The sequence below is a fragment of the Ixodes scapularis genome, unplaced genomic scaffold (assembly GCF_016920785.2).
Source record: "Ixodes scapularis isolate PalLabHiFi unplaced genomic scaffold, ASM1692078v2 PGA_scaffold3__209_contigs__length_174095766, whole genome shotgun sequence".
Taxonomy (NCBI): domain Eukaryota; kingdom Metazoa; phylum Arthropoda; class Arachnida; order Ixodida; family Ixodidae; genus Ixodes; species Ixodes scapularis.
In genome coordinates this window covers 142462728-142489112 of record NW_024609868.1, presented here as the reverse complement: position 1 = coordinate 142489112, position 26385 = coordinate 142462728, and the positions used below count along the sequence as shown (strand labels likewise).

Below are 26385 nucleotides of genomic sequence, written 5' to 3'. Positions count from 1 at the left end.
CATGAACACTGTAAACAAAGAAAAGAACAGTCAAAATAAAGCTCCTTTTTTCTTAATTTTGGGGTCCTTTTTTAAAATGTTGCTACCAGCAAGCAAAGGGGACTACACTCTACCCTTCGGCTCTACTTTACACAAAAATTAAGCCATTCACAATGGCAAAATTAAAAAAATATATATATAAAACAATATACACCACCAGAATTAAGCAAAATAACAAAACAAATCACCAAAAAACCCACCGCTTGCAAAAAAAATGTATATATTTATTAGACAACTTTCCAGACATCTGAACTTAGAGAGCAAACCGCTCAACTGGGAACCACGTTTGTGCTGCACAGTCACTCTACTCCCTTTCACCATACGTCCGGACGCAGCGCACGCTACGAGCTATCCTAGCCAATCCCGCTCTGTGGACGTAGCCCGTGATACGCTTTCCGCGTATCGCTGTTCCCCCTTTCCAAGGTCACGTGACACTCACACGACCTTGGGTTCGCATGCCGTGGATCGTAGCATCCGCTGCGCTCGGACGCAAGGTGAAACGGAGTGTAGTAGTTCATGAATATGATGGCAGGAGATTTCAGCTTCGTTTTATTCAGTCGGAGGAGCAACATTTCAATTACAGATGCTGCGTTGACGTACCCTTTAGCATACGTGATATGCAACAACCAGAACGCTGCAGTCAGAGCTGCTAGACCTTCGTTGGTGTTAATCGCTCTAAAGAGTTTCGCTCCCTCTGCTGGGACAAACAGGCGTTCGGAAAGTGCTAGGCCGTCTCCATGGGGCACAAGGGAGGGCAGGCCGCATGGAGCGAGTGCGTCTTCACTCTGTAGTGCGAGGAGGAAGCAGTCATAAATAACAAGAACAGGTAGTGGAACGTCACAAATGCAATGCAGTTTTGACATTTGATTAACTAGAATTACAACTTTCTCAATGTATCGCATTCGGGAACTTTGTCATGAAACATAATTCATAATCAAATCAATGCTTCGGTAGATTCCATTTGAAAATGCACAAGGGGTTTTGAGTTTCAACCGCGAGAAGATGTTCCACTATGAACAACTTGGCTGTACATAATTAATCAACTAGATCATTTGAAAAAAAAAAAAAAGTTTCGTAGTTACATGTGGGCAACCTAGTTTGTTGGCGTTTGTAGCACCATTTCGAACTAGCAACTTTGGCGCAAATGAACTGTAAACAAATAGGTACCGGGTGTCTCTGAGACAAATTGCGCTTCTTCTTCACCGTAAGTAACAAACTTCGCATCGCCAAACGCTTCGTTTCCACAGAAATGTCGCGCTGGCAATTTGAACCAGATAGCGAAATTTCAGAGCGTGCCGTTACCTGATTGAAAAGTTACCAGCGATTTCTCTAAATTTACAATGACAAAATGGTGCGCGTTTCCTCCAGCCAACACCCTTCATCTCTGTGCATTGGTATGCTGAGACTGAATCAGACTTTATTTTAAATCTTCGCTCTTTAAGAATATCTTTGTGACGCTGATTATTTATTTATTCGGATTACCTCGCATCGCCTAAAAGGCATCATTGCGAGAAGGGCACGCTTATACATTTCTTTTTTCAAAAATATATTTGCAAGCATTATACCCTATGAGGGGGCGCTGCTTTGACTACCTTTAACAATGGGGGGGGGGGGGGGGGGGGGGGTTCCAACGAGGTAGGCCGCCAAGAGCGATACACTCGTGCTTCGGATACTTCGCGAGGCAACCAATTCGAGGATTGGCTCGGGACGCTATGTGCGAAGCGCCAATCTCCCAGTAACTTGAAGTCGCATCTCTACGTAACGTAGTTAAAGGTCACTGTTTTCCCTCATTCGAATATTTTAGGTTTTAATCGTAAATATAAGCACCAGCACAGCTTCGTTACTGAAACGTGAGCGAGTTCTTAGTTGCGTCAAGGGGAGTCACTGACTGAAATATGGCGAATGAAGACACCCAATTTTCCGAGCAAAGTCCATACTTTTTTTTTTTTTAATTCTTACTGGCAGTTCCCATGTTCGCCCACCTAAGAAAGAAATATGTTTATAATCAACATTCTAGTATGGCTCCGGTTACAAAACTCACGTTCATAGATCGGATGTTCTGATGTTGCACGTATTAACATTTCCAGGTCCTATACTTGCTCCAAAAACTAGAAGAAAAAAAATAATAAATTAAGAACTTATTTGATGGACAAACGACGCATCTCCGTCCGTCCATTCGACCGCCCTCTCTTCTTGTCGATAGAGATAGCGATGGGGTGTCTCCGCGGTCTAGAGTTCAAAACCGAAACTTTAAGATAGGCTAGTCACTTTCAAGTTTGTGTATATTTCGGAATTAAAAACAGCTCGAAAAGACCAGGACCAGACAAAGACGTGACACTTCTTTGTCTGGTCCTCGTCTTTTCGCGCTGTTTTTAGCTCGGAAGTATGTACCAACTCGCCCAAGCCTCAGCTTTAGCATTGTGTATAATCCTCCCCTTGTTTCTGCTTAGATTAGTCCCCCCCCCCCCCTCCTTCTCCCCCATCGTTCCCAAAAAAACATGTCCTACACACAGAGTTAGTTCAGTGGAGTCTATCTCGACATACTTAAGAAAAAAATGTTTCAAGGCGGAACCACCTATTTCCTAAACACCTTTCCTAAGCCGCCAAAAATATTATATATATATCTATATATATATATAGATTTGAAGAGGTATATTCGGTAGGAAGCACCTTCCGAACAGCATTATATGTGTTTTGAAGTTTACTGTGTAGATCACTACCCCTCTGTGCCTCATTAGAAGCACTTCCGTGTGTTTCGCCAGAAAACAGCGGCACACCACAAGGCCTCTTTTACGCGGTTTTTGCTCACTGCTCATCCGACTAGGGAAAATGGGCCGGTAATTCTGGAAGTTCCACATTAGGGACTTGGCGGTGAATAACCACTGGGTGCCCTCGAAAGAACAGCTGTCTCGAAGGTTGGCCATCTCGCGGTGACGTCGTTGAACTGCAGCCATCCTGTTGGTGGGGTGTAGTCCAGTTTCCTGTCGGGATCGAAGGAGCAGTCTCGACCGCTGGAACGAGATGTGGGAGACGGTTGTGATCCTTTCGGGTCGGGGGCTCGTTGGCGGGCAGCGTTTCGGGGCGACGTGCCCCATCGATCTCGGCGTCTGGTCGAGGCTGTCGCTGGTGCCGAGGCGCCGTCTGCGGCCGCAGGGGAGCCCCTGCATGGCGGGCCCTTCCCGCTCCCTCCCCTTCCGGGCCGGCTCATCAGCGAAAGTACCCGCGTTGCCCCGGCCCGGATTAATACGTCGGCCATCTTCCGCGCCCTCCCTGGCGCGCTTATCCTCCTGGAAGAACGGCCGAGTACGCGTTCGGGGTGCCGCTTCGGCCCACTTGGAACTGGCTCAAGTGACCAGCGTGCCACTTACTTCTTCATTATTCTTTTTTTATTTTTCACTCTTTAATGTTTTTTGTTGTTTTTTTCTACCGTGTTTATTTTTTTTTACTTCATTTAAAAAGGTACTTAGATCCTAACGAAAAAGAAAAAAAAAATTCGCTCGTGGCTACTGGGAATTTATTCCCACAGGTTGCGGGTCGCTAAGCCCGCGATGCTTGATAGCGTCACCGCGATATCGACAGTCGTTCGGCATATATTTCGATCGAGATGAACGATAGCCCACAGAACGGTCGAGAGACACCTTATCGGGATGTGGTCGAAGGAAGCTTTCCGTGCACCACGTCACTGTGGAGGCCCTCGGGCGACCCGGCGTGCCTCTCGTCATTGGGCCAGGGATGAGCGGTCCCCACGCAGCCCCTCGGGCCAACTCGGGAATCTGGCCGATTGCGGTCCCCTCGACCTCTTTCTTCCCCCGCTGGCCGACGGACGCCTTCGCCTCGCCCTACCGCCTTCCCTCGACCTTCCCTATGAGAAGAAAGAAGGAAATAGAAGCGAAAACAAGACGCGTGCAGAGAGGAGGCGTCGCCCAGAACCGATTTTAATATTGGCCCGTTCTTGTTTTGTTGGTTCCCGGTCGGCTGCTGCCTCGGAGAAAAGTTTCTCAATCTCTCTACGAGCTCCTTCCCCTCGTCGGCCGGGCCGGTTTTGATTGGATTGTTTTGTAAAGGATCGGCCGGAGGGGCACCCCTGCAACAAGAGCAAGAAAATCTATATCAATCCGAGCGGGGCTTTCTTCATTTCCATTCCATTTTGCGATGGGTTCCGGGGCGCCCCGGCGAAGGAGCGACGCTTCGTTTTTTTCTTCCTCTCGGTGTGCGAGCCAACTTTCCAGGCAGGAATTCCGAACGCCGTCCGCGCTCTTGTTTTTTCGGCTGCGGGGCGCCTCTCGGAATGTGTCCTCTTCGGGGGCCGGCTGTGGGCGCGCTAAGTAGGCGCTTGCTCGCGGGCTGTCCGGCTCGTCGGCCGTTTTGTCTCCGGCAGGCGCTGGCAGGCGCCCGATCCGGGCTGTCCGCGGGACGCGCGATTGATGCTTCGTATAAATTTCAAGACGCCGGACCCGGGTACGGGGCAGCCGCCGGACGTCCAATTTGGAAGAGAGCTTTTCCCTGTCGCCGACGCCGGGACAGCTCCAAAATTCTGACCTTGGCTGCTGCAACCGAAAAGCCACCGAGGGTTCTTTTTTTTATCTTTTTAGTTTCGTGTTTTACTCCCTGCTCCCATAAAATAGCGACAAGATGTTGTCGTGTGTCTTCGCGGAGCCCCCGAAGTAGAGCACGGCTGTCGTGGACTTAAAAAAAGGGGCGAAGACGGGCAGGAGACTGCTTTCCACGCGATCAGTCATAGGTAGCCCTGTTTCGTGCGTGTGTGTGTGGGCATTTGGCAATGGATGGTTCTTACCAGATGAGATTGAACACAATGTCGAAAAAAACTCAGAATTAGGTGTGAAAATCTACCACGTTTGGGGGATGTATAACAACGTATCTCCGAACCACGAACCCTTCGTCGCAAGGCGACATTCCTAAAGTGACCTGGGCGGCAATTTCATCGTGCGCGTCTGAACACTATTGTCACGCATGCGAAAACAGCGTTCTCGAAAGGGTCTTACTCTTGTTCTGTTCGAGTGCAAGACGACTTCTGCAGCCTCTTTCCCGTCATTCGCCGTCGAACCCGGCGCCGTGTTCGAGCGCAGAGCGTGCCTAGCTCGGTCGTGCCTGACTTCTAATCCGAACAGCGCAGCGAGGTGGAGCGAACGGTGTAGAGCGCGTCTGTGACACGAGCGTGCCTAATCCGGGGCGTCTTGGCGGCCGTTTCCGCTCAGAGACTCGGGGAGGCGTCGGGAATCAAATCAGCGTCGAGACCGAAACGGGACTCGCTGCCGCGGGGACTGTCCCCCCGCCAGGCTGCTCCGGGAGCCTCCGAGGGTGCTCCATTAGCCAGGAAAGCCTCCCCGGCGGCCGAATCAATGCTCCGCTTCCCGGGCGCTTTTCCAGCGCCTTTTCTCATTCAAAGTACGGCTCTTGCTTGCGCTGCCTTCGAAGCGCTGCGGCTCGCTTCTCGCGTGCGCAGTGCCGGGCGACTCCCCACGGCGCCGGCTCCTTTGTGTGGCGCCCCTCTGGTTCCGGCGGCTCTAATCCCGAGCCACTAAAGGTATACCGTGGCTCGGCGCCCCGGCCGCCAACGCGAGTCGCGAGCAGTCTACCGTCGTGTTTCACCCGTGCGCGCGAGGGGGTGCGAGGAAAGCCCGATTCACGTGGTGCGATTTTACTTGCGATTTCGCAGTTGCCATGTCGCTTGTCAAAGAAGGCGCGGTGGAAGCTGCGGTGCTCACCGCCGCACTTGCGAAATCGCGAGTAAAGTCGCACCACGTGAATCGGGCTTAGCGCCGTTACAAGGGTAACGCGTTTGCTTTCAATAACAATCTACCGATTTCTTTTTTTTGTTTTTTTCGTCTTGTTTTTGTTAGATCTCTCGGTCGCGTTCGCTATACATGGCGACCCCGTCGTGTATCATAGAGTAAGTGAGAAAGACGCCCATTTTATGCTTCGGCCACAGAAGGTTGCAAAAAATTTTCGAGTCTTTTTTTTTTTTTTTTTTTTTTTTGCTAATTTTGGAATGGTGTTTGGAAGCACGACGAGTGGGATGGATGGGGGCGTTGGCCGCGACGCTCCAGGTCGAGCGGTGAAAGCGGTACTTCAAGATCATAGCACCGAAGGGATTTGGGAGAGATAATGCTAACCGTCAAAAGACATCGCTGCCGATATTAGTAGGGGTGTCTCGTTTGAGACCCTCGAAAGGTGCTGGGAGTCGATGGGGAGTTTTTGGAGAGGCCGCGGTATTTCTCTTACCTTAAAATTTAGAAATAGGTTCCGCGGGGGCGTCGGTTCCTTTCTCATATACGTTTCTCTCTTATTGTTTTTAATGTTGCATTAAAGTAACCATTGGGTGAGAGCCCAATGAACTTTCTTCGGTTTAGTTGGGCTTTCACAAACCGTTGTGTGAATAGGACCACCTCATCAATTCTCCCTGAGTGGTCGTTGCTTTCCCTGAAACCTAGGATCCTGCAAATTATATGAGGGAAAACCGAGTAATTGGACGGGATATATTTAGAACACTATGACGCTTGCAGGACGCTATACTAATAATAAAAAAGCTGAGAAAAATAAAAAAAGAAAAAAAAGATGCGCGTAGTTTTGCGGATCAGACACGGTGCAAGTCGGCCCCTGGTGTAGCTGGCTGAAGGCATCCTCAACTTTTGTCTTTGTCTTTGTGTCCCGGCTGACCGATGCGTCCCCTCTGTGTTGCAGCGGCGGGGGCATCGGCGTACAGCATGGTGCCCACGACGCAGGGTCAGCAGGGTCAGATGATCAGTCCGCCCCCGCCGGGAGGGCCCCAGGACTCCATGTACAACATGAGCATGAACGGCGGCGACTCCTACCAGAACGCCATGGGCGCCAACGTGCAATCTCAGGTGGGTGCTCTTCTTCCTCTGCCCTCCGGCGTCGAGGTTCAGAGTTGAGGCTCCTCCCAGCTCTAGGAGAGCCTCATCTCCAGCGTTCGCTCTGCTACAGTGCAAAGGGGTCCACCAAACTCGTAACCGGTCACCGACTGTGTCCCGCGCACAACTCTGTGTAAGCGAGACTGCCGTTCTCTCGAAGCGGCCGCTCGGAGCCCCGTTCATTAAGGGGGCCAGGAAGCCGATTCACTGGTCCTGGCTTATGCAGCGAATACTTCTCGGTGAGAGTTATACGCTTCGAGAGTGAGAGCAGGAAGATGTCAGGGCGCTGATTGAAAGGGTAGGTGCAAAGGCCAGCTGCCTCGGTCTCCGTGCACCGCCGAGTGTTCGAACGACTCCCCGCTAAAAGCAGACGTGTAATACTGGTTCCTCTAAAACAGGAACGAAAGCTCGTTCCTCCTGATTCTGGGAAAGTGTTTCCGTTACAGTTCTAAGATTGGAATGTGTCCTTACATTAACTGACCGGTCGCGTAGTTCAATATTGCGCCGGATAATCCGTACACTACATAAGATAAAGTGAGTGAGAATATCCTCATCGAACTAGGTGTCGTGTCGCCCCGATCAGGTTTGTCCCAGTTCTTTGTTTTCGACTACCCCTCGGACATTTCCCCATCCCTCCAAGTCGGATGTGGATAGAGTCAATAATAATAAAAAAGTATAAATGTCTACTAAACTCATTTAGGAACGCAAATATATAGAGAAAAGAAAAAAAAAGGAACGCGGTTTCTTTTTTTGTTTTCTCAATAACATAACCCGTTCCAGTTCCTCTAACGCAGAGTGGAACAGCGGCGCTCTTACTAAACAGGAACGCGGTTTCGTGCAAAGCTGCAGAAGACTCTGTTTGCTCTAATTGGTGGGGAGACAGTGGACAAAGACAGCTACCCTTTGTTCCAATCGAAGCTCCGACTACACGCTCTCATCTCTTCCTCTCCCTCGTTTTCTCACCGCGCAACCTGCTGGAATCAAATTGCAATGCCTTACACTTGACCTCCTAGCGAGTGATATGTACGGTTTCAATTTCTGTGACCGATGCTTCAGCGCAGCTGCACGAAGAAACAGGCGCCCTGTTCCCGTCATTTCTTTTAAGCAAAGCCGCGTGGTTCCGCTCATAATAGAAAAAAGCAGAGACAAGGACCTAAAAGGACAGAACAACACCGTCTCAAAAGAGAACAACACCGGTTCTGTCCTTTTAGCTCCTTGTCTCTGGGTTTTGCTACTATGATTCGTCACCAGCTCGCCTGCGTCTTACCTCTAATTCCCCGCTGGCAGTGTAGAAAAGGCGAGTGATGTATTAATCTGTGTCGCGATTTAGCCTTCCGAGGACCGTTAGCACCCACTCACTTTTCCACGGTGGCCGCGCGACAGCATTGAGGCAGTGGGACCCAGTTTCCTTTCTGCCTGTTCGTGTGACGCGATGACCTTCGTGGATTATGAGCGAGCGGCGTAGATGCCGAAGTGCGACTGCAATCCGGCGCGATTTCCGATTAGGGGGACGAATCGACGTGTGAACGGGGTTTCGGTACTGGTACAGAAATGCAGAAGGGCTCGACTATCGTAAAGCCCTTGGACTCGGCGTGACGCGTGTTTCGACTGTCTTTGGAGTGCTATACTCTAGAACTGCGTTTGGGCACGTTATGATGGCGGGGATTTGTGTCGAAATCTGTGTTCGCGCTTCCGTGATATTTCTGTCTCGTTTTGTCATAAGTGTAACATCGCAAAACGGTGTTTTTTTTTATATATATATATATTTTTTTTTTTGTTTTCGGTTGTGGGAGCTACGCGTTCGTTGGACAAATGAACCGCCCATCTTTTCGTCATCTTACCTCGCTTTCTGAGCACGGCCTTTGCTTCGCTTATCACCCGGGTGAAAAAGGCTGAGTCACTGAGCTGTCGATGCACGCATAGCGTCTGATCTACCGGATAGCGGATGATCAGAGGGGGCTCCACAGCGCAGGAGACAAACATTGCGCCGCGGAAAAGGCGACTTTGGCGAAGCTCTATATGGGCGGAAGCCTGATTACGTGTCCAAAGATCGGCGTATTACCAAAGAGCGTGCAGCTTCCACTACGCTCCGTCACTACGTAGCTTCCACTACGTGCCTCCGTCACCTATTTCTCGTCCATGCTACCTCGACCCGATGACACGCTGAGTAGCCATTTTCGTGCAAAAACCTAACGAGCCTGAGGCTGTTTCAACCTCGGCTTTGTTCAGTGCCGTGATTGGCGTTCGATTAGACGCGTAATTGCCTCCATCGCTTCCGGTTTTGCCGTTGCCGAAACGCCGTTAACAAAGCTTTTCTTTTTTTAAATGTTTGGCAGCGTTTTTTTGTTTCGTTTTTTCGTATGTTTCTGCGACAATGGGAGCGGTTGCGTGAGCGTGGGACGCCGCCGCAACGTGACTGCCTTTTAAGCGCCCTCCCCCGAAAAAGAGCGGGCCTGGCTTAGCGCCGCCGGGGCGAAGCCGGGAGTCCAAAGCGGCTTAGCGGCGCGGCGGGATGCGCTCTGCCCGCGCAAACAAGTAAATCGGGGAGCAGCAACACGGAGCGGGATTACCAGCGCGAGGAGCGACTCCGACCGCCGTTAATCCGGCGCCGTGGCGGGCTTCTCGGGCTTCCATTAACGCGGCGCGAGCCCCGCTTTGGGGCAAGCCGCAGCTAACAAGCTTTGGCCGGTCGCCAGGCGGCTCTCGGGACGCCGGCCCTCGCGGCGCCCGACTTTGCCCGCGCCTCTCTTCGGGGCCCTCCTAAGACCCCGAACGGGGGACCGTCTTCGTGCCGAGACTCTCGGATAACGAGCCCGTGGTGCGAGTCTGCAGCCCAAACAAAGGCACAAACAGGCCCGGCGTCGTTTTGGCCGCTTTTTGGGGGCGCCTTCCTCGATGGCCCTCTCGTGGGAGGCCGGGGGGACGTCGAGGCCCGCGTTGGGGACGCTTGGTGCGCCGGTCGAGCTCGCGTCACCCGCACGGGCCAGAAGGGCGCGCGTGGGACCGGGGTGGTCGTCGGGTCGTTTTCTTGTCGTCGGCGCTGTTACCGTCTGGCGACACTAACCGTTGGCTCCCCGCTTGTCTGTCCCCATCGCTAGCTCTGCAATTTGGAGACGTGGGCCTGAGGAAGCGGCGGCGGCGATCGTTGATGATGGCTCGCGGGAGGAACCTCGCCCTGCTCTTTGTAAGCCGTTTTCACTCTCTCCGTTGCCTGCCCCCGACCCGAATTGACCGCCGCCGCCGCCTTCCTCTCGCCTCTGTCGAGCACGAAGGGGTCCCGCACAGTTGGGAACTTCGAGGGTTTCTAGACGGACCAGCAGCCAAAATCCCAAAAGGTTATGCTCCCCGCAAATTATGAGAACGCCGTGTAGGCAGCGTCTGAAGAGGGAGAGAGGGTAGTACAGTTTCGTTCTTGGTCTCGCACGTTCGCCTGCGTCGACCCCCAGGTCGCCTCTGTCCTCGACTACCGCCGGTTCTATGGGGCCAAGTTTCAGAATCTTTTTTGTTGCCGAGGACGGCACAGCGCAGTATTTCCATTCGTGGATTGCAAGCACTGTCAGTGTTTGGTCATTCGCTATGAAGCACTGGTCACGTATGGATCCTACGGGGTTCACCTGCTTAAGAAGCTGCCCACTGCAAGTGAGGAGTTTTTCCTATCCACGAACGCATCGTGATTTTTGGTTTTTGTTCCTTTTGCAACCGGGCGGATTTCCTTTAATTTGTTTACGTTCCAATGGCGCGGGAGGGAGGACACTGGAAGGCTGTCTCTTTGTAAGACTAGACTCTGGCGGAATCGGTCAATTCGGTGTTCGGGGGGATTTTTGTGCGAATCTTGTCCCTGTCCTGGCGGTCTTAGCTAAGTGTACTCGGAGGACACTTGCCGTTCCAGTAATGCCTGCTTCCAGTTGCTACAGTCAATCTGGCGACGATGCTCAATTCTAGGCATATCTTAGTTTCTTCTCCAGTCTCGTTTGCGTTCTTTAGAGGGCTTTCTCGTTTTTATTGTTGCCAATGTGTCGTGCTTTAGCTATGCGTTTCTGCGGATCCTCGCTGTACCTTTCGCCCTCTATGTAGCTTCCATTCGTAAATGAGGGAAGCAAGAGCGAAGCTGTTTTGGACCTCCATCTAGCGCGTCGTTCTGTGGGGCCTTACTTAGCGAAGCCTTGGGGGCGTCTGGCAACGGTGTGTTTTGTTCCTCCGCAGGGCAGCGCCAGTGTCGCGTCGTCGTCGCCTGCCGACCTCGGTGCCGGCTGTTTGTAAGCTAGGCAGGGAAAAGAGAGTGCGGCCGCCGCCAACAGGTGACGCGCGCGTGGCAGCTGCGACTCTGGGCCGACCGGGTCCCGCTTCTGCGACTTTCGAGTTCTTCTTCACCGCCATCCACCCAAGACGAACGGACTAAGCGCCATCAAGGGCTGGACGCGTGAAAAGACGGTACACACGGCGGCCAGCTTGGAGCACCGTCCACACGCGGAGACGCCCACGACGCCACCCGGGGCCGCCGGCCCCGTGCGCAGCAGGGGCGGCGCTCCGCTCTGTAACATAGACTCTGCCGCGAGGCGCCCCTGCACTGCGGGGAAGATCCCTTTCTGTCCCTGTGCTCACTCTGGGACGACGTCTGCTCCTCGGCGCCTGCCTCTTTGTACGCTGTGCGTTCCCCGAAGGGAATCTGGACTCCCGTCGGCCGGAACACGTGCGTTTTGCCGGGGACACAGTTTTATTTTGGTTTATTCGACGCGCAATTTGCTGGACGGAATTGCGGGTGCGTACTGTAAGCGGGACCGGCCGCCAGCGGGATCGAGACTTTGTTCCTCATGTGATAGGTGGTTAGGGGTTCACGATGGTCGGTTCTCTCCGCGACGGCGTGGCTACGGGCCAGAGGGTGTCCCTTTTCTTTCGCGAGTCTTTTCGCGTGCGGTTACTGCTCCGAAAGAACGTGCGCGTGATCGGACTGCTCGGTTTCTGTCTCGCCCGGGTGCTAGGCTAACAGTCGACGAGTAAGAACTGCGCCTCGTGGGCGTTTTTTATGGATGTCCTGTCACGAGCGATGGTGTATGAAACCATCCCATTTTACTTGCACCCAGCCACGGTATGCGTCCTCCACGCCCGCACAAAGCCTTTACCAGATGGCTAACCGAGAGCAGGGTCACCTTGGGCAGGTGAGCTCGTTGCCGACAAACGTTGGGCCGTTGTCCCAGAACAACTCTCCCCGTCCACCCCCGAAGGGAACTCGGGCGCCTCCGGGTCGCATTGTTAGGCGCTGTCCTTTGTGCGAAGGACGCTGGGAACGTGCGCGGAAGACGGCAGCGCTGATTATGATAACGCTCATTATCTCACTCGCAACTTTCTGATTAATTCCGGAGAAGCGAGTTCTCCGCTCAACTTTCTTTCTCTTGGGCGCGCCTTCTCGGGCCAGCAAAAGACAGAAAAAGGCAGCTTTTCTTGCTGGCCCGAACGCACTTGGGGCCCTTTGGCCAGGCACCGCCAAGTCGCGCGAGGATTGGTCAAGGCGGCGTCGGCCCCGCGCCGACTGGGCCAATCGGCGACCGGCGCCACGCCCACTTCCTTGCGGCCCCTCGCGGGACTCGGGTTCGGAGCGCATGCGCAGAACGTGCCGCGCAGAGCTCGCTGTTCCCGCGGAGTCTCGCCCGGGGCTCCGGCGACACCAGGCGTCGAACCCCGGAGCTCCGCGCACCGGGCTGCAGCGGGCCGCGCTCTCGGCGGCGCCGCTCCCACGCTTCCCTCGGAGAGGATCCTTTCTGGTTTTCTCTCCCGTAGGATTCAAAGTCAGCTTTGAAAACACCGGAGCGAGGCCGTTGGCGAAATTTCACATCAGATATCTCGAGCAAAACGCCCCTAGGTGGCAGCAATCGCAAAAATAGGTTAGCGAAGCTCTTTGGCGTCCATGCGGCGCTAGGTTTTTTCGCGTATCCCTTTACACAGTTTCGCGTAATGCGAATATTTATCGCTCGAACCCGTAAGCGACTCCGGACGGGCGTAGTCCACGCTATTCGTTCCCCGTCGCCCGTCACAATGAGGCTCGTGTAGTGACGCGCAAGAATTCCGCATTTCTTTGGTTCTCGGGAGTAAAAACGGTGACGTGTTTGACGTCATGAACCTCGTTCTGTACTCGCGGTTTGGTTACGAAACTCGATTTGTTTCGTCACCGCCTCTAACGGCGGTTTTCTTCGTCGTTTTGAGCTGCTCTGGTTGCGCAACGACGATGGGGACCAAACCGCGTTAAAGTTACTGGATCCTGAAAAAGTAGCGCCGAGGTCCCGGTCGCCATTCTGGTTCATACAATGATCTCCTCGCTGAGCAGATCCAACTTCGCAGTGACGAGTTGCTTCATAAAGACATTTCGTTATCCACAGCACACCTACGAGACAAGCGCGCTTCTTTACACCATAGATGGTGTCGGTGCTTCGCGGACAAATGTTTCCTCGTGAAATACGCATCAAGAACAATATTAGTGTAAGAGAGATACGCGGAGATCAAACAGATTGATTAGTCGATCGCGTATATCGTGCCAAAGACGCTCATATTGGTAAGGACCGCTTTCAGTATACGATGACACCGCTGCGATCTTGGTGCTGCCGGTACAACCTTTCGAATCTTCGGAGTTCTCGAAGGACCAAAACGTTGATTGCCGCGGCAACAAAGACCGATCACCTAATCGCCTCGCGAGGTTTTGTTAGTCTGTGTTAGTATATGTTTGTTGGAAGCCAATGCCACTGCTTTCCCAGGATCCAGTCAAACTGCGCGAGACTAGAATTAAAGCAACGATATTTTTCAAGCTTTCACCGTTGTCATGTGGAAGTGACAGGGTATCGATATCGTTCCAACCAATCGAAATTTCTGATCGCCTCAAAACCACGACACGTAGTTTTAGAGCTACTCGGACTTCTTAAAAAAGACGAGCGCGCAAGTATATACTCAGCTTGAACACGGACGCAGCCCACGTAATACGAGCCGACGGGAACGATGAGACGGCGTCAAAAGCGCCAGTCACCGGGACTCCTCTGTACGTGATCGGTTCAGCGACATTAGAACGCGCACAGAAACACGAGGAACACCGTGTCGGTGCGCGTTTGACCCTGTTCGATCGGTCCGACCAAGTTACAGCGTCGACTGCGTCCGTCCGGTCTCAAGGAGAAACGAAAAAGTTTAATTTGGGTGTCGCGCTCCCGACACAAAGAGACACCCTCGCGTCACGAGGAACCGAGCCGTTTCCAATCAGGTAGCCGGCCGAGAGCGCGGTGCCCAAGTGCGAAGGTGAAAGGGAGCGGGGGCCTCGGAGCCCAATCTCGAGGCAATTGCTCGGGGCCCCCTCATCTGCATAGCGAAGCCTCCGTCGGCCTTCGAGTCTCTCGGGCCCCGAGTGCCTGCCCGTGTTTCCGCTCCTGCAGCCAGCGCCTCAGTCGCGGAGAGAACTGGGCCGACCAGGCGCCGCCTGAGCCGGATACGACGACGTTCGGACGTTTCTGTTTTCGAGTTGCCCGCACGAAACCTGGGAGACGTCAGTGACCGAACCCGCGACAGACGTGCCCTCCTCGCGTACGTACGGGCAGACAACCTTCGACGCATATTCCTCCGCCTATGTAGGCGATGTGTGCGCCTGCGATGGCAGGCCTCATCTGTGGCGGCAGTAGTGCAGTCTAACAACCAACCCTTTTTTTTTTTTTTATGGAATATTGTTAGGGTTGTTTGCAGCAGCTCTCACTGTTCATAAGGGCTAGGGCGGTTTGAAACAACTCTTAAAAGGATACTCACTGGCCATGACCTGAAGGATCTTTGAGGAAAGTCAACCCTAGGCTAGCTCACCTGAGTCAAACAGAAAAGGTTAAAAACATTTTAACCTTTTTCTTAATAAAAACGGTCGTGGATGTGAAAATTCGAATCTGGCGTGAAACTGTCTCGCACTACCACCGCCCAGAAAATATGCGTTTTTATTATTGTTTTTTTTTTTTTTTTAGTTTTTGTGTGGTCCAGAATCTCTATCCGGCTCTGGGACCGCCATCGGGTTCGATGGTGTAGCATTGAGTGGCGCCGCAATAAAGACGAGTGAAGTGTTGGCGCGCCGCGTGGGCCAGAGGACGGACGGGATTGATGCGGGGATGTGATCGTTTGGGCTCCGTTCGGCACAGCCGCGCTGCCGAAAGGAAGAGGAATCTCACCCATTTCTATCGAATCGCCATGCACATTGACGTAGCCCACCCGCTTGGCGCCGGGTGGCTTACTCGTTGGTTCCCTTACTGCTATGATTTTCCCGGAGATTCGAATCCGCAGACACTACTGGGCCCTCTTCCGGAGGATCTCGAAAGGTGTGCACGGGCTGGGCGGTGCAAGGAGCAGCTGCTCTGTCGGTGGCTGCTCCCGGCCTCGTCCAGTCGGCGACTTGTTTCGTTCGGGCCGAGTGACGTCATTCAGATTTTCCTTTTGTAAAAACTGTGTCTTGCTTTTGTGTCGCTGTCCTCTCTGAAGGGATTGAGGCCGAGCGTTTGTGGCCCGGTTGCGCACTGGGTGCGGAAGGCCGCCTACGCCAATTTTGGATTTATGGGGCGCTACCGCGGCGATTTGAAGGCCGACTCTGCCACCCATGGATCGCTGGAAGCCGGATGTCTCCAACGACGCTAGGGTCGGCTCGCTAGGAACCAAATGAGCGAAATGTTTGATCGGACAGCCGCCGAAACGACGTCTGAGCACGGCGTCGGAGTCCTCGAAAGTGCTTTCGTTCCACGAGTGATCGTGCACACGGGGCATTCTCAAGAGCTTCGCTCCGGCTCCTCTGGCTCGGATGGTGCTGCACACAATGTGCTGGGCCAATAGGCTGGTGCAACTCCGCGTACGACGGCGCTCCGAGACAACCACTCAAATTCGCCAACCGAAATCGTTGCCGAGGACAGGTGGCGCGTTGAGGTTGCGATCCCCTGGCAGTATATGCTGCTCGTGCCTCAACCGGACTGTCAGTTCTCGGCGACTGTATTCGGGTAGAATGATCCCTCGTTTGGCTCCGAGCGGGCCGGCGTCTGCCTCCCCGAGGGCCAAGTTCTGCGGTTCGAACTCCGGTACGGGCGCAGCGTCGCGCCGCGCCCGCGTGTCCGCCCCGGCGCGCGGGTGTCGGGCGGCGCTCGCATGACAGGGTGTCTTTTATTCACGCAATACGAGTTTCCGCGGCCTGCGGGATGGATGGGCCGCGGCCCGGGACGACGCCCAGGAACCCAAGCCGCCGCCACCGCCGCCTCGGGAGGGCCTCGCTGCGTGGGGCCTTCGTCTCTGCACCGCTTGCCTGGAGGGCAAAAAGCTCTTATCACGCTTCGAAGGCTCACATCTGAAAGTAGAATTTTTGGGTGCAGGCGTAGTCGTAATATTCCCGATATAAGATTAGCATCGCTCTTCCGATCACGAATCGGCCAATTTTAGGCAGTTAGCTTTACCTCAAACAGTTATAACATCGTTGTAAGAGGGCAAGCGAAAAACACAATTACCCTTCCAGACGTGGAAGTCTAGATCCACCGCGCCGCGTGATTTTCATGCAGTCTCGGACATCCTTCCACCGTCGTTTTTGGATCATCAACAAAAAGGACGTGGCGATCAAAAGTTCGCCCGCTTATTGAGGCCTGCCCTTTCACTCGAGAAAACATTTGCCCCTAAGAGAGTAGCGTTACTAGTGCATAGTACGAAAATGGGTTTTGCGATTTGGTTCCGACTCGTGGTCGAGGCCCCCCAGGTCCTGACTGGCCCGACCTGTGTCCTTCAGCGTGCGACGTCTGGGCTGCCCGAGGCCCCGGCGGCGGCTGGGGTCCCTCTGGGCGTTCTTTCGGGCGTCGTGGGAGCCCGACGCTGTGTATACCTGCCTGCCCCCCCACGGTTCCCCGAAAACGCGTGTACATATGTGAGCGATGGCGTTTCGGGGACTCGACACGAATAAAAGGTTTCCCGTGTTTTTGCAGACGCTTTTACTCGGCCTCTTTACTCGCCTTCTTTTTCTCTCTGCGCTCGCATGCCTTCAGGGCTGTGCGATTGGCCTACTTGAGTGGGAACAAAAGAGTGCTAAACTAATCCGTTGCCCCCACTTCTTCTTTTTTTTTTTTTTATGTCGTGCGAAAGAAAGCATGCACTAGCATACGAGAGCGGAGTGGCGCGCGAAGTCGGCTCGAGCACTTAGGCTTGGAGGCTTGCCTTTACGCAATCGGAAGGCGCTGCTCCTAGCGAGTCCATCCAGCAAATTATAGATGTCGCTACTCTGGACAAAACTGGCGGCCGAAAACAGGTCGTGTCGGGGTTTGGTCGTGCCATATCAATGCGAGCTCGACGCACAACTCGGGTTTAGGCAGGCGCTCCAAACGTTTGGCCCCGTTCGTTTCAACCTTCCCACGGTGTGTTGGTGTAAGCGAGCTAGCTTAAGGGCTGTTTATACTCACGCAACGTCCGCAGGCGCAGACCGACGTTCGTTGGTCACTGCGCTATACCGTACGTCACGCCTTGTGCCGAGAAACACTCGAACGACCGTGTTGCACCACTTTGCGTATGCGCGTTTCAGTGGCAACCGCATCGTCTCTACACCGTATTTCCGCTTCCTGGTCGGTACACCAATCGTGCAATCGGTCGGTCGGAGAAAGCTCTGCGGTCGGTGTGCTTTGTCCATGTTGTGTAGTCAAGCATCAAAACGGCGATTTGAGACAGTGGTTAGCAGTTTGAAATCGAGCAAATGACTATGGATAACGAGTGCAAACCATTTATTTTCTCCAAAATATCGCGCAAATGTCGACGGAAAAATTTGAAGAAAAAAAAATCAAAATATCGCGTTTGTCGAAGCTATAGCCGCTCGGTAGGTTCGTCGGGTCGAGCCTAGCGACTTTGATTCCGCCCAGATGCTTCCATGAAATCTATGCACTCGATATTGCAGAGCGACCTCTTTCTGACAGATTGCCAGTGTGCTAGTAGATGTTCACGTTGACTAGAGAAACTGACTCCGAAGAGAGCGGACGATGCCTAAATTACCCGAGGTGCGCGTTCGAAATTGGAGTGCACTCTGCGGCGCCCCTAAACAATACAGGATTCAGTGCCATTTTCATCGCGTACCGCTAGCTACTATCGCTTACAAACTGAGACACGCCAGTTGAAACTTTCTGGCCGGCTAAGTAGCTCGGATGTTTCACTGGGCCCGCCGCTCCCGTACATTCGACGGCGCTGTTTCGATCGGGAACGGCTGCCGGTGCGTGCGACTAGCACATGATCTAATAAAGCACGCGCATTATGTCCTGCTTAATATTAATTAACTCTACCTTTGGCGCGTCATGCAGCGTCCCGCTTTTGCCGTCACCCCACCGCCTCGTTAGACGTATAGGCCTAACGAGCTTCGAGGGTAGCGCATCCTCGGAGCAGTCCACGTCCACGCACACACTCGCGAGTCGAGCGCACGAATGTTAAATATGCGCACCAACACGGGGTCGGTTAGAACGGCACGTTCAAATCGCAGAAATGAGCGTCACACCAACTGGCCTCGACATCCAGATTCCCGAATGGGGCGCGAGGGCTTCTGGGATAGTCACCGTCGTCGGTCTGTGCATGCTCGTCGACGACGCGATTTTCGAGCAAGCTTGATCCCGTCGACGCCGAGGCGCGCTAGGCTACGCTGCGCTACGTCGCGTTGCGCACAACGACGGAGTATGGACCCCCGTTCGCAACGAGCGTCAGCCAACGCGGTCGGGCGCGTGCGCTCGTCGACGTTACGACGGAGCATAAACAGCCCTTTGGCCTTCCTCGAGGAAGCGATGACCTTCCGGGGCTGCATAGAGAAAGACTGTACCTGGATCATTCGGTTCCGTTTAGAGCGACGCGCGCTCAACACTCAGTTAAGACTTGGTCACTCGCTGGGAGCCTTCCGTCGTCCGCCGCGATTGGCTACCTTTGTGTACTGCGGGACAGTTGACTCGCAGACTTTCCTTAGAGCGTAAGGGCCACTCCGTTATTACTCGACGAGGTGCTTAGGAAACAAGTGAAACGAGCGGCCCTCGAATAATGCCGCTGTCGTGGTCCGAATCGAATGAAGGGTCTCTCTTCTCGCCTCGTGTTTCTCAGAGTTGACGGGGGAAAGCTGCGCCCGTCGCTGTCTGCGCCTCGCGGGCCGCGGCGCTCTCTGCCCGCCATTGCGATGCAGGTCGCGGCCGCTGGTCCGAGCGGGACTGTTTTTGCCGGCCTTTGTTTACAGCTTGTTAACTCCGGAGCCCGACGTCCTCTTCCCGGGCGTCGTGTAAGTGGCCGGAGTCGCCAATCGATGCGAGGCCGGGACTCGAATGAATCATAACGGGGGGGAAGGAGGCATCGGAAATAGGTGCTGTGCTGCATCTCAATGCCGGGGTGTTATGAATTTCTGATACCGTCGGGAGTTGAAATGATTTCGGGGGCCCCCGGAGCGGAGGAGGAGGCGGCGCCTCCCTCGCTCTCCGGCGGGCGCACTGCCTCGGGGCTGCAGCGACGCGGGCTGTCGGCCCCGATAACCGAGATGAGCGGGAACAAGGTGAGTTATACGCCCCGGCGCCCACGTCGGGGACGCTCATCCGCTGGCCCCGGGCGCAAGGCCGAGGGGCTCACGTGACTCTCTCGCACGCTACACCACTTCCGAACGCCTAGTGCTTAGGCTCGAAGGACGCTGATGACCCCTTAAGTTTGGTTAACTATTTCTTTCTTTTTTTTTCTTTTTTTTTTTTTTTTTGTGGAGACACACGATTTTATAATGTTTCTCTTAAATTTATATATATATATATACACACACACATATATATATACGTTAACTTAATTTTTTTTTCTTCTTTTATCTGTTTATGGCAGAGACTGCCGCTTTGGCTTCACATTCGAGCGAGGTGTGTGGAAGGTTTCCGGCTGGAAAGAGCGCCAGCCTGTCCGGGTTTTTAGCCTAACTAAATATGCGACCGAAGTAGTCCTTATCACCGACTGAGGAGAATCATAATTATTATTGTTTCTAGTCCCAGTGAGATGGTGGAGGCGAAGGAATGTCTTGAGTCCCAACAAATAACACCCTAGAGCACATAGTAAGAAGTAGTCCTTGGCATTAACGAGTCACCAACAAAGGAGGTGATGGGTAAACGGATACAGCGAACAAATAGGCACTGTACGAGATGTACTTGCCCAGATATGCCCCCCAGAGCGAGCAGTCAGCTGAAAACCACTTCACCACAGACGGGCGAACAGCTTCTATTCAACTTTGGGAGATTTTAGTTCAAATTATTGTTTCCCGCAAGCTGCTTACCGTTGAATTTTCAAGTTTGATATTTCCCTCTTCAAACTGATAAGGATGTTTGTAAGCATGAACCCGACGGCTCTGTGGCCGTAGTATGGTGATGCGATTTCTGCTTCAAACTGCGTCAAAGTACTTGCTTTGCTACATGCTGCTGCGTTTCAATGAAACTTGAAAAGTCGCGCGGATATTGCGCGCCCTTACTTTCACTTTTTCAACGAGGAAAGTAGTAGTTCAGGCGTCGCTACTTTGCCGGAATGTTGCGGTAAGATTGCGCCTATTTTCAGAACTTCCGGTTATCGCGTAAAATAACACGTCGTTTGGTTTGATCACCGTATCAGACAGCGCTCGAGTTTCGTGGTATTCTCAATTGTCGTGTCCTGATCGACGCTTTATTTAGCTCCGTTGATTGCGTCTCTCAGTGCGCACTGACGGTCTGTAGAGGAGCTACGCCCGCGAACACTTTTCGGTTCAGCCATAGCACCTCCTCTATACTCACAAAGCCTGGCAGTTCGACGACGGAGGCATAGAGCGCCCGGTCGCAGATTTGGAGCGCGAGGATCTGGTAGCACAGAGCATTTCTCGGGGAACTTAGGTGTCAGTGCACAGCTTTTGCAGCGTCGAGGACCCGAAACATGGTTTTCAAACCCGACGAGAATTGAAGCGGTAGCGCGAGGAGCACGAGCGGACATTCCATCACTCGCGAGAAGTGTGTTTCGGCGCCTCGCCGCAGCGGGGCGCCCGTTACGTGACTCTCCTCTCATCCGTTGCTCTACCTTTTCAATTTCGGCGGCCGCTTCTCGTGGCGATTTGCCAGGCTATGGTACAGCTTAAATTCAGACGCAGCCGATGCTACAAGCGCGAGATCCGCGCTTTCGGCGTTCCTGCCAAGCACGCGCGCTCGTGCACTGCAAGCACTGTTCAAAACCACATGCTCGCGTTTGTAGCATCGGCTCCGTCAGGTTTAGCTGAAACGAAATATAGACATCGTGATTCTGCGTGCGTCGTTTCGCTGCAGCGGAACCTAGTGTAAAGGGATAAAACACTCTTCCAGGGTGTAATGGTGTACCACGAAGCTTCGGATTTGACATCTACCTTGCAGGAAAAATCATGAAACAAAACTATGGTCACATATAGACTGCGTCATCTTGGCAAGTTGCATGCATCAATGGTCGCTCTCTTTTTTTTTTTTTTTTTTTTTTCACATTTGAGATTTAGGGAAGGATATTTCAAACTTGGTCATCGGGAAAGCATTGGTGAATTACGTCGGTTAGATTTAGCTGATCTGCTCTATTGCTCTAAATGTTTTGTTTGGTTAACATCACACATTACGTCTCCGCATCTTCGTGGACGCAGTTAGTTAACTGATAATGGTTTCATACCGAGCACGAATTCCATAATTCCTGTTCGGTATGAATATGAATATCCGGGATGCCTTAACCTCAAAAGCACAGTGCGGGCCTGCGTGTTGGTCTCTGTGCGTTGTGAAACCTAAAGGGTGGCGATGACGAACGTCACACTTGGTAGTGGACATCGTTATTCGAAAAACTTCTGATATTTCTTTCCCCGAAGCTTTTGTGTGGGCCAAAAACTAAGGCGCGTTCAGAATGTCTGGGCATTATGAATACGAGGTACCATTTAATGGAAGGCATAAAGTCGCCTTGCGATCTGTAGTCCCTCAGCACACAAAAGTGTTTTTCATCTGGAGCCATTTTTCTTGGCTCCGGACGTAGCGCTTTATGTTCAACCATCTACGATTACATTACAACCAAACGATTAATTTATTGGCGCCTTTCAGTCGCGTGCCAGGATAGTTACTAAAATATTCTGGTAGATTAGTGATTTTATTTTTAATAGCACGATGATGCTTCACCAGTCTTCTCCTTGGGCACGCGCCTGCAACTCGAGGACAACAACGAGCAGTTTGAAGAAAAAATCCACCGAACTCCCTGTCATCTCGAGGAAATGTGACGTTTTGGCGCTGAGTTTTAAGGCTGCGCCGAGTACTTCTTGCAAGATTAGGCTGTCACGAGGAAAAAATCGATGGCTTTTACTTTGTGACAAATTAACAAATCACTCATAAGCGTGGTTCCGAGTTTTTTAATTTACCGCATAAAACAGAAAACTAGTAACGGTTCGCGAGGGGCGAACCTTTTCTACTGCGGGTCTTGAGTTGTAAAACAAGTACATGTTCCGCAACTTCTCAGCTCCATTGGCTACCTCGCTTTAAACGTGTTTCGTTTGGGGCCCTCGCGGAAACGACACAGTTCGATGAAAATGCGGTTAGTGTGCATGCCAGCTGGTCCAAGACTTGTGTCTATAGACTTTAGTTCTCAGTTCAATCTCTTGTTGCGGTTATTTTCGCGTTTGTAGGTGGGACTGATTAAACGCAATAGTCGAGTTTAAGACGTTAACTCCCCGCCCAGGCCTTTTTTTTTTTTTTTTCCTTTTTGCCGCGTTAGGTTTTTTTTAGTCTCGAATTAATATCATGATACTCTCGTCTACAGAGCCGACCACTCCTGGCCGTGCTTTTCATATCGCTGAACGTATACCTTTTGAGTCGAGAGTATACTAGCTAGAAACGGGGTATAGAACCCCCGATGGTGTCTGCGAGTGCCGCGAACGAAGACGCAGCGGAGTCGTGCTCGATGCGGGCCACGTCCTCGGCGCGCGAGCACGTCGGTTGAGGAGCCCGCGTGCCCGACGTGTTCGGCGCGTCCCTCGGGGGCTCCCCGTCCCGACGCGACGTCTCCTCGGGCGCTCTAGTTTATGGCCGGCACGGCGCCCCATGAAAGCTGACGAGCTCGGTCGAGGTGTCTAGCCCCCCCTGCATTGCTCCGCTCGGAATTCCTGCCTGCCGACGAGATGCTCGGCCGGTCGCAGTTGGCGTCTCGTTAAAAAGAAAAGATTCACGATAAAACAAGAAGGCTTTACTGGTGTGGTTCACTCGCGTCAATAATTAAGGGCTTTGAAAGGGATACGTGCCCTATATAAATTCAGCTAGGCAGTATCGACCCAATGACAGCGGCGCCGAGAAATTACAAAGAGAAGTGGCAGAGCACATTAGAATTGGGTCACTTCCCTATTGTAACAAACAAAACAAAAACTTTAGTTGATAAACATAAGAGAACTTGTATAACTAATATAGGTCTCACGAAGGTTCTTGTATATTTATTTGACAGGTTCCCATACTTGTTTTACTTGGAATTTAGTCCCTCTCAGCTCAGAAAGAGCATGAAGCCTCGATCGTGCACACGGAGCCAGAGCACGACCTCACGTAAGGCGCGTCTTGTCAACTGCAGGCTGGCATTTCCTTGTGCAGTTGTTGCCTGGTTTTATGGCGCAAGAGCTCCCATACTTGGAGGGGGCCAACTGGCATTTGGTATAGAAAGGGTGACCAGGGAGAGTGCTGAGGAAAGAAGCGAGTCGGTATCTTCACCAGTGGTATGCTAATAAATAATAAACAATGGCCGAGAACGGGATATGACAGCAGATTTTCTGCTTGGAAGTTACGGACCGTTTCCGTAATCTGGTGTATGGGGCCCCGCACTCTACATGCATACTCGAAAACTGGTCGAACGTTTGTCAGTACTTCCTTTAGAGACACTGGTGCAATTTTGAGCTTACGTTCTATGAAATTTACTGGACCCCTAGCTCTATTTGTTAACAAATGTCTGCACTTATTTCGAGTCAAATCGGAAGAAAAACTAAACGGAGGTACTTGAAATAATCGAGGTTATCGATCCGACGACCGTTCAAATAGAGCGGCAAAAGGGGTTTTCGCTTTGTAGTGAAACAAATATTACGGCACTTCTTATGTTTAAGCTTATTTTTCCTGTTTCACACCATTATAATACCAGATCTAAGTCTTGGTGCGAGTCAGCGGCATCTGATAGACTTTGTACTTTTCGATGAATTGCGCAATCATCCGCGTTCGACTTTATATTGATGAAGTTCGTTTTGTGATGTCGTTAATGTAGACCAGTGGTTCCTATATGGGGGTCCGCGAAGCCATGCCTCATCAGTCAAACCCGGCAACACAACTTTTTTTTATTATTATTGTTTTTTTTTTACGTTAGTAAGGAACGTTTGAAATTTCAGGTGAGATCTCGTGTGTGTATGTCAAAGAGTCTTACAACAAGTCTTACACACGGCCCTAGTTTTATCTAGTTATTAAAGCATGACCATGATTGGCGTATACCTTCCCCTCACCACGAACGGGTACTCCGTCATCTCCGCCGATCCACAAGGCGTCCGCGAAACTTCACTGGTGTAAAACCACTGATGCAGACCATGAAGAGCAACGGTCCCAAAACCGATCCTTGCGGGATCTCGGAGGTTACGTCGACGTAATGAGAAGAAACACCATTGACGGCGACACAGAAGGGGAGATAAAAAACGCGAAGTGCAAGTCAGAGAGGCGGGTTTATCTCGGATCTTAGAAATTCAACCTCAGTTTTCGTCAGCAGGAGGGACGGGTTTGACACGTTGTTTGTGTGGTCATGGCGAATTATGATTTCCCTGCCGAATCTCCTCTCATGCCCCCCCCCCAGGATTTTTGTTTCATCAAAGAGGGGATGACAAAGCGAGCACGAACGGGCATATATGACTATGGGATGATAGGAATCTGGAAAGGCCTTAGAAACTTGTGATGTTCCCGGAGTCTGCGATTGGTAACGAAGTTACCAATCTCAAACTTCGGGAATACAAGGAAGTTTCTAAGGCCTCTATAGACAATCTCAGACTCCGGGAACTCAACGAAGTTTCTAAGGCCTCTCCAGATTCCTATCATCCCATACACATACATGCCCGTTCCTGTTCGCTTTGTCATCCCCTCTTTGATGGTCATCCCCTCTTTGATGGTCATCCCCTCTTTGATGGTCATCGCCTCTTTGATGAAACAAAAATCCTGGGAGGCATGACAGCAGATTCGGCAGAGAGATTATAAAGTAATTCGCCATGACCACAGCAAACAACAACGTGGCAAACCCTTCCCTCCTGCTGACGAGAACTGAGGTTGAATTTATAAAATCCGAGATAAACCCACCTCTCTGAATTGCACTTCGTGTTTTTTATCTCCCCTTCTCTCCCTTTCCCTCCTGGTTATAGTCGGCTGCTCGCGGCTGGAAATTTCACTCGTCTGTTGCTAGCTGAAAGATGTGGTTGTGTTGTCCCAGTGTTAATTGTTTGATTCTTTCTTTATTCATGACTGATCCTTTTCTCCCAGACTTAACAAACTTCTTTCGTGTTAATTGCCCAATTTTCTTTAAAAAAAAAAAAGATATGGTGGTAGCTTCTTTGTTTTAAGATTTGCTTTAGGTTGTATTGATGTCGCAGGCGTTACTTGATTGAAGTCCATTTGCATTTTGGGAAACATCTAGGCAGCCTGACTGGGGCGTAAAGACCCTTCGACCTCCCCCTTCCACCGAGGACTCCCTAAATGCCATAACTAGGGAATTAATGATGGTGTCGCAGTGGCCCAGTTTATGATCGCGAAAGCTTCCGTTGTGCTGCAAACAGCACGTCACTCTTTGTTTATGTTGCCTGAACCGAATACCATGCGGAGCTCTTAACACATCCACTCAGCTTGCATGCTGATCTGCGGCGCATACTGAACCAGCGTTCTATCCTACGTGTCCGTCATTGGTGATCATCGTTCCCGCTACTTCAATCAAACTTGCCTCATTCACTTGCGAGGCTATCATGCTGCACGGTGTGCGGGAAAGCCAATCCAAAACTGGTCAGTTCTCTCCTCTGGGGGGCATCCCTGGGTTCCTCCATCGACCCTCCTAGTTTGGACTTTTCCCACTCGTGGCGCCCTCCTTACGTGGTGTCGCGGTAAACGTGCCGCGGCGTGACCAGGGAGCCTCTCCGCGGAGCGGACTCCCGGTGCCACCGAGACCGGGATACCTGTCGTGCGCAGCCAGGACCCATCCCCGAGCAGCGCGGAGAGGGAACGACCGGGCCGGGGCGGCCATTTTATGGCTCCCACAGATATATGGCAGTGCGGCAGGCGCGCGAGAAGCCCTTGGAAGGAACAAAGCGGAAGAAGTGGCGATCCGCGGGGGGTCCCCGGGGGTCCACGCAAAGCGGGCTGGAGCCTCGGGCCGCAGCCGCGGGGCGACAATAAGCGAGAAGCCCCGCGCGAAGCCCTTTCTTCCGCCCGGGCTCCTCCGGCCTTTTCTAATGATTTAC

General features: G+C 52.3%; 1 protein-coding gene across 3 annotated transcripts in view; it reads left to right on the top strand.

The window, feature by feature from the left end:
• The window catches only part of LOC8042092 (homeobox protein extradenticle), a 409053-nt gene that overhangs the window by 343878 nt on the left and 38790 nt on the right, over positions 1-26385 (top strand). Inside the window, exons 7-9 of one of the 3 annotated variants that reach the window (XR_005718029.3) lie at positions 6742-6905; positions 10031-10116; positions 11136-16891. Coding sequence is in view for 1 of the 3 variants with exons in the window: in XM_040222299.2 (XP_040078233.1) it covers positions 6742-6905 (164 nt within the window). In the remaining 2 variants the exon portion in view is untranslated. Of the gene's footprint in view, positions 1-6741; positions 6906-10030; positions 10117-11135; positions 16892-26385 lie in introns of those variants that run through there. The other 2 variants (XR_005718027.3, XM_040222299.2) reach the window with 2 other exon arrangements.